Source organism: Danio rerio, chromosome 23 (genome assembly GCF_049306965.1).
Source record: "Danio rerio strain Tuebingen ecotype United States chromosome 23, GRCz12tu, whole genome shotgun sequence".
NCBI classification, from domain to species: Eukaryota; Metazoa; Chordata; class Actinopteri; order Cypriniformes; family Danionidae; genus Danio; species Danio rerio.
Genome location: NC_133198.1, coordinates 44,158 through 51,609, shown reverse-complemented (window position 1 = coordinate 51,609; position 7,452 = coordinate 44,158). Strand labels below are relative to the sequence as shown.

The following is a 7,452-nucleotide window of genomic DNA, read 5'->3' as shown; positions in this document are numbered from 1 at the left end:
TATAAAAAGTGTTTAAATCGGAATAATTGTCCAACTTCAGACCAGAGCAGAGCTGCAGAGGAGTCAAGCTCTTAATAGGACAATTACTGAAACGCTTTAGTTATTTTTTGAGCGAGATGCTAATGGTCTAATCTGATTTAATGATCTATGCTAAGCTAAGCTAAAAGTGCTCATGTCAGAACCTGAGATCGGCCTAATGAATTAAAAACAATAAAACCCTTTTTTACACTAAGAGTGATATAAAGAGAGCATATTTACAGAAAAGTGGAGTCTTTGGCACGGTGCCGCAGTGGTTAGCATGATGGCCTCACAACAAGAAGGTCACTGGATCGAGTCTCGACTGGGTCACATGCGCTATAGGGGAATTGATCAACTAAACTGGCCATATAGTGTATGAGTGTGTGTGTGTGTGTGTGTGTGTGTGTGTGTGTGTGTATTTGAGAGAATAAGTGTGTATGGGTGTTTGCCAGTACTGGGTTGCAGCTGAAAGGGGATCTATTATGTAAAACATGTGCTGGTTAAGTTGGTGGTTCATTCCACTGTGGCGACCCCTGATTAATAAAGGGAATAAGCTGAAGGAGCTGAACTGTAGAGGTCTGTTGTGTATTATTATTGTGAAATGTGTACATGTCCTCCTCCTCCTCACATGTCGAGTATTTAATTCAGCATTATTAAGCTCTGAGAGTGAAGTATTGTGTTTCTCTCAGTCCTGTTCCTCTGCCCGAACACTCTCTAAACATCTCAGCATGATCAAAAGCGTCTGATTCTCTCTCAAAGAGACCAAATAACAGCAGTGTGTTTGACCATGTCAGTCATGCCATTCCAGAGACACAAATAAAAGCTGTTCTGGGTAGCGCAGCAGGACGAGCTGCAGTCATGTGCCAATAAAGAGCCTCCTCTGGAGGAATCAGTGTCTACTGCATGGACATACGCTGTGTCAGACACTGCTCTCCTCATTACTCTCCTCTTTCAGTTCTGTTTAATGGCAGAAATGCTTTTCTCACTCAGAGTTTGTGTCTTGATTCTGCTCTAAATATCTACAAACTCTTAAATCAAGAAGCATTTACTACTGTAGACAAGCAACAAATATAGTGTTGTGTTCAGCAATAATGAGTCAAGATGAAGAGAGTTTCTTCCTAAAACAAGCACAATCATCTGGCTTTTCCTCTTGACAGGAGATGATTTCTCTTCCTCCATTGTCAGATTATTTAGCTTAACAGTTAGGGGGTGAGTAAATGAAGACAGAGTTGATCACAGCCTTTTGTAGAAATTGCTGATTTGACCATAAGCGCCCTGATCATCACGATAACCCATGCTTATTTACAGTAAAGGCCAGCGCATTTCCCAGCAGTGCTGTTGTCTGCAGCAGGAATGTTGTAACGCAGGGTCATAACCGGCTATTCCAGCAACTCCTCTGACATTTCTCGATTCTCCAAACACACTCGCAGACGTGCTTTCACCACCGACAGGCAGAGACATGTCGCAGAGTAAACCAGAGGAGCGTCTGGCTTTGGAGCTGAGCTGTCCCATCTGTCTGCAGCTCTTTCGGGACCCCGTGGCGCTTCCCTGCGGACACAATTACTGCCTGGGCTGCATTAAAAACGCTGCCGATGCTGAAGACCCAAAGTGCCCGAAACGCTGCCCAGAATGCAGGGAGGAATACGGCAGCCCAGAGGCTCTTCCCAAAAACTTTAAGCTCAGCAGTATCGTGGACGGATTTCTGGTGGCCACGACTGGAGGAGGACTGAAGGGAGGAACTACAGTCCCGTGTGACCAGTGTTTGGATAATCCCGTGGCTGCGGTGAAGTTCTGCACACGCTGTGAGATGTCTTTGTGTCCAGGCCACCTCAAAAAACATGAAGAGCGGCACCGGTCACTGCATGTGTTAGTGGGGCTGCCTGCAGAACGGGATGGGAAACGATGCACGGTGCATTTAAAGGTGACCGAATATCTGTGTGTGCAGGAGAGACTGTTCCTCTGCTCCGAGTGCCTGATGGAGGGCGCGCACCAGTTCCACGAGGTGCAGACCTTTGAGGTGGCCAAGGAAGAAATGAAGAGAGTTCTTGAGGAACTGGGGAAGTTGGTGTCCGATAAGCTGCAGATGACTGAAACTCTGCTAAAAGTCGCACAAGAGGAACCCGACAAACCCGAAGATAGACTGGTGGCCAGAGCAAACGTCCTGCTGGACAACATGACGTCCCTTATTAACACATACAAGGTGAGGAGGAGCGGCAGAAGTGCTGTAACTAGCTCAGGTTTATGGAAGTCAGTGGTTTTCAGCTGAGCTCATCTTCTTTAGTGTTCAGCAGATAAAGAAACAGGTTTGGATCAGGTTTATCTTTTGGGTGTTAAGCTCTCCCTTTAATGACAGCACATAATATTAGACTAGATATTCTTCAAGACACTAGTGTTCAGCTTACAGTGACATGTAAAGGCTTCACTAGGGTAATTAGGGTAAAGTTAGGGTAATTAGGCAAGTCATTGTATAACAGTGGTTTGTTCTGGAGACAATCCAACACTAATATTGCTGAAGGGGTGAATAATATTGAGCTTAACATGACTTTAACACTATTAAACACTGCTTTTATTCTAGCCCAAATAAAACTAATCAGACTTTCTCCAGAAGAACAAACATTAGAGGAAACACTGAGAACAACTCCTCAATCTGAGAAACAGCATCTGGGGAATATTGGAAAGAGAAAGTGAAAGGTACAGTAATGGTGCCACTGCAACGAGTTCAGTTTCATGCAAGTCAATGGAATTCAGCTAGCAAGTAACAACGAGTAATTGGGTCACAATTATTGGGACACAATTATGTCGTCAAACTGTTGTATAAACACAATAACTCGTAGCAGTGCCATATGGCTGTATATCGGCACTGCTACTCGTGTGATATTGCTCATATACGTACTGGATAACATGATGTCCCTTATTAATAAATCCATGGTGAAGTATAATGTAATTACTTCAGTGTTTTGTGTTCAGATAAAGCTGAATGATGTTGAAGAAGCCTCTTCTGAGTTATAGGCAATGGCCAGAAAAATAGAAATAAACACCGCATCATAGCTTGTCGTCAGATAGTAATAATTCAGGAAAGAGGCATGGTAACTAGGGTTGGGCGATGTCGACCAATTTAGCATCGTACAATGTCTAAAGTGAAACATCGCGGTGGACGATGGCATCGTTGTCGTAGGCGGCTTATGAATAATTAATTCATTCATAACAGATTAATCATTTGTAGCCTACCGTTTCAACTAGCTGACCTGCATGCTCTTTATTTTACTCATAAACAAATCACAAATAAATAAAGAGAAGTTACACACACATGACCACCTGTCAATCACTGTTCCCGCAGGACTCATGAACAGGCGGAGTGATCTGTGTCAGTATAATGGCGTCAGCACACTCAGTCGGTAATAAAGGAGCACAAGCAACAGTGTCTGAGGTTTACACTGAAATGACTGAGTGAAAGTGAAAGACTGAAGCAGTGTACTGACGCTGTGACATGATACCTGATAGAATCAGAAGAGCAAAGAGTCGTTAGAAAGAGACAAGATTAATTATTATCAGTGTGTGTGTGTGCTTCAGTGTGAGTGTGTGTTGATGCTTCTGTCAGTCTATGTGGCTCCTGTCTCTGTTCATCTACAACTCCACATCTATAATCCTCTTAGTCTATGCTGACATGATCTTCAGCAGCTCAAACACTCTAATGGCTAATGGACAGACGGCTGCTTCTCACTCAGGCCTACTGTTTATGCTAATGAGATGGGCAGTAGTGGGCGGGGCTTTTCCCCCCTGATGACATGTACAGAGGGAGAATGCCAATCAGTGTTTCTGCATCAGGTCTGATCATGTAAATGAGAGGCTGGTCAGTGTCCACACACTGCTGCTGTAAACTGTCAATAACAGCTCCTCTGTAATGTGTTTCTAGAGTCGTATGAACACCGCCATGAATGACAAGCTTCACCTGCGGGACAAGAGCAGACAGGCCAGTCTCTGTGAGTTAGAGGGATGCCTCCACCAGCTGCGGGAAGCAAACCAGTGCAAAGACGACATTCTCTGTCAATCCTCAGAGTTCCTCTTCATCCAGAACTACCTCAACGTCGACGCAAAGATACGGCAGGCTGCAAACGCCACCATCCCTGCTCTGCCCGTACAAGAGTCGTCTGACGGAAAGCACTTACGCTCCATCCTCTGCACGGACGCCTTTCACACAGAGATGAGTCTTCTTCTGGAGTATCTGCACGGGGTGATGAACCCGCTGGACCTGACCTTCAACCCAGCCACGGCTCACCCAAATCTCCTGCTGTCCGGCGATCTGAAGACAGTCAAGCAGTGCGCTGGAGCCAAGAGCAGCGTGTCTGGAGACCCCGGCGAGCGCTTTACCTCCGTGTCTCAGGTGATGTGTGCGCAGGGTTTCTCCACAGGTGTGCACATGTGGGCGGTGGAGGTCGGGCCGGGCTGTGCATGGTCTGTTGGCCTGTGCTATAAAAGCATCCCACGGAAAGGAGACCACAGCAGACTGGGCCATAACAGCAGCTCGTGGAGGCTCCAGTGGAAGAGCAAGAAGCTGACGGCGTGCCACGACTCCACGAGTATACCGGTGGGAGAATCGCTGCTCGTGCCGCCGAAGAAGGTGGAGGTGAGCTTAGATTATGAAGGAGGAACGGCTGCGTTCCACAGCTCGGGTCAGGGAGGCAGAAAGCAGCATCTGCACACGTTCAGTGCTGTGTTCAGGGATGTGGTGTTTCCTGCGTTCGGCATACTCTCCACCTCGGAGGAGTCCTGGATAACTCTGCGGAGTGGAGTTTGACTGACGGCGGCACGCTTTCACTTTCACTTTATGTCGCTTCACTCTCTCGTTCTCTTTCTTGCAGCATTGCTGTGGATGAACACTAACAGAAGTGCACTGCTATAACCTGAGGCTGTCATGTGTGTTTGACTTTATTTAGGTTATTTAGGTAACTGATAAGCACTTACACTGAAACTAATCATCTGTTATAATCTGCTGGAGTAAAGCTGTGTTTCTACAATGTTTGTGAATGAAGGATTCATTACAGACCTGCATGTAATTACACCTTTAATTAGTCAGTTGAGCATCCCAAACCACCCTTTAACCTAATGTACCCATCCCAGCATAACCCAACCCATATCCCAGCTGAAGAGCACCACAGCAGTTCTGCAACACGCGATCAGCACAGCCAAGGCCACCAACTACAAAGAGGGACCTGTGCTTTATTCATATACTCGTGTGTGTGTGTGTGTGTGTGTGTGCGTGCGTGCGTGTGTGTATAAAGAGCACTTTTAAAATCGCTGAATTAACCTTTAAATTTCATTACACATAAATGTGATTTTTTTTTAATTGTACAAAAATTAAGCTCCAGCCAGTGCTCAGCAGATACGTGTACAGCCTTCACAAATCTCCCTGTTAAGCTCACATGTTTATTATGAAGCTCTACAATATTATATTAGTGCATATACATTCAATTAGTCAGTACTGAAGCCAAATCTAGAGCTGATCTGACAAAATAACTAACAATAACACTCCAAACACCAGCACAGCCACACTTATATGTTATAGAAAAATAAATACAAATTTATCAGAGGACAAATCAAGAGAAGCAGAAAAATGGACAATTTAGTTGAAATTCTGTAGGTTGTGATTAATTTAGCTTGAATTTAACTATATTATCTTTCCATTTCTGGATATGTTTGGTGAATAAAATATAATTTTATCTGATGAATAAGGGACTAAGCTGAAGGAAAATGAATGAGTGACTGAATTTCTTGCATATCTATATTCTGGCTCTAGAGGCGTCTGTAATCATGTGAAGCACTGAACCGTGCGAGAGTTTCAGCTCCTCTTAATCAGAACATGAACAGAAGCAGCGAGTTTCAGTTTAGAGATGTGTGGAGATAGGAACAGCATTCTTCAGAGGTAATGCCGTCACTCCTCCAGATCATCAGCAGATTATATGTTATGAAATATGTACAGAAATAACTCCAGCAGGTTCCTGCATTCACAATCAACAGGTTTATAAGGAAATGTGCATGAGCTCGTAAAACAGGACAGACTTGTTCACACCCTCTGTCACATTATTAAAAGCTGTCTGAACATGAGGAAACTCTGCAATGAGAGTTATTCATGTTGATAAATACATTAACTAATACACCCTCACTGTACAGTCTTACCAAAAGGGTTAGTTCACCAAAATTCTGTCATCATTTTCTCACTCTGAGTTTATTTCTTCTGTTGAACCTTGAAGAAGTTCTGGAGAATGCTGGAAACCTGTAACCATTGACTTCCATAGTAGGAATAGCAGACACTGTTGAAGTGAGTGGTCGCTGGTTTCCAGCATTCTTCACAATATCTTTTTTAGTGTCCAGCAGAAGAAAGCCAATATTCATCACTCTTAAAGAGCTCACTCTATTGCCTTTCACTTATCAAATATTTAATGTTGTTGATTTAAAGAGACAGTTCACACACAAAATCTGATTTCTGACATCGTTTCCTTCCTTGTTTATAACTTCTTCTGTTAAACACAAACTAATATATATCGTGAAGAAAGGTGAAGACCTGCAGTGACCTTGCATTAGATTTCTCCTTCTATGGAAGTCAATGGTTACCGGTTTTCAGCATTCTTCAGAATATATATGTATATATATTTTTGTGTCCAACAGAAGTAAGAATAAGATCTGAATCACACATATGAGAGTAAACAGTGCATGAATATGACATTTTGAGTGAACTCTCCATTTACTAAAATACAGTACACCATTTCATCAACAACAGCACCATCTACTGGTGCTTCAACACAATCCTCTAAACTCACTCTCATAAACCCTGCTATAGCTTTACAAGTCAAATAATAACTCTAATAAATCCTCTTAAATGTAAGTGTTTGTTTAATTTGTCTGTTTGGCTGTGTAATATATGATATAATAAACATGTATGACATGAGAACGTTGCTGCTGTTGTTGAATGTTTTCTTTACTGATCCCAGGGAGAGAGTTTAGTGGATGCATTTCATCAGCCTGATACAACAGAAAATATTAAAGGTATGAAAGGCGCTGAGATCTTTTAGACCTATACATTTCATAGCAGTATGGTCACTATGCAGAATTCTTGATTTCATTTTTGACAGGAAGGTAACTGTACTAGTGTCCACCTGTGAACATCACATCATTATTCAGCAGATCACCTGATCCCTGCCCTGAACTGCTGCTGTCTCTGTTTCTGGAGTGTGTTGAGCTCTGACTGAGGAGAGGATGGAGATTCACACATGATCTGAAGATGACCAGACACAACAGCAATATTGTGTTCATAATTTCAGCAATGAAACACAAGTCAGAGTACATTAGTAAATCACCTCAGTATTTTGATGAACTTTTCCTGAATTGGGGTTGTATAATAAGCAGATGTGGGAGTGTGCTGTTATCAGGCGGGATGTG

General features: G+C 43.2%; 1 protein-coding gene across 1 annotated transcript; it reads left to right on the top strand.

The window, feature by feature from the left end:
* Window positions 1–1,446: 1,446 nt before the first annotated feature.
* Window positions 1,447–6,968, top strand: LOC141380604 (E3 ubiquitin-protein ligase TRIM58-like). The gene is made up of 2 exons (XM_073939606.1): window positions 1,447–2,218; window positions 3,932–6,968. Exons 1-2 carry the CDS (start codon window positions 1,478–1,480, stop codon window positions 4,811–4,813), a joined length of 1,623 nt encoding a protein of 540 aa, XP_073795707.1. The 5' UTR covers window positions 1,447–1,477; the 3' UTR covers window positions 4,814–6,968.
* The last annotated feature ends 484 nt before the right edge of the window (window positions 6,969–7,452 follow it).

Bases quoted from the DNA above. Each gene is read 5' to 3' on its own strand.
- LOC141380604 (XM_073939606.1), top strand. From the start codon at position 1,478: ATGTCGCAGAGTAAACCAGAGGAGCGTCTGGCTTTGGAGCTGAGCTGT. The intron at 2,219-3,931 runs GTGAGGAGGAGC...ATGTGTTTCTAG, and splicing joins CCCTTATTAACACATACAAG to AGTCGTATGAACACCGCCAT.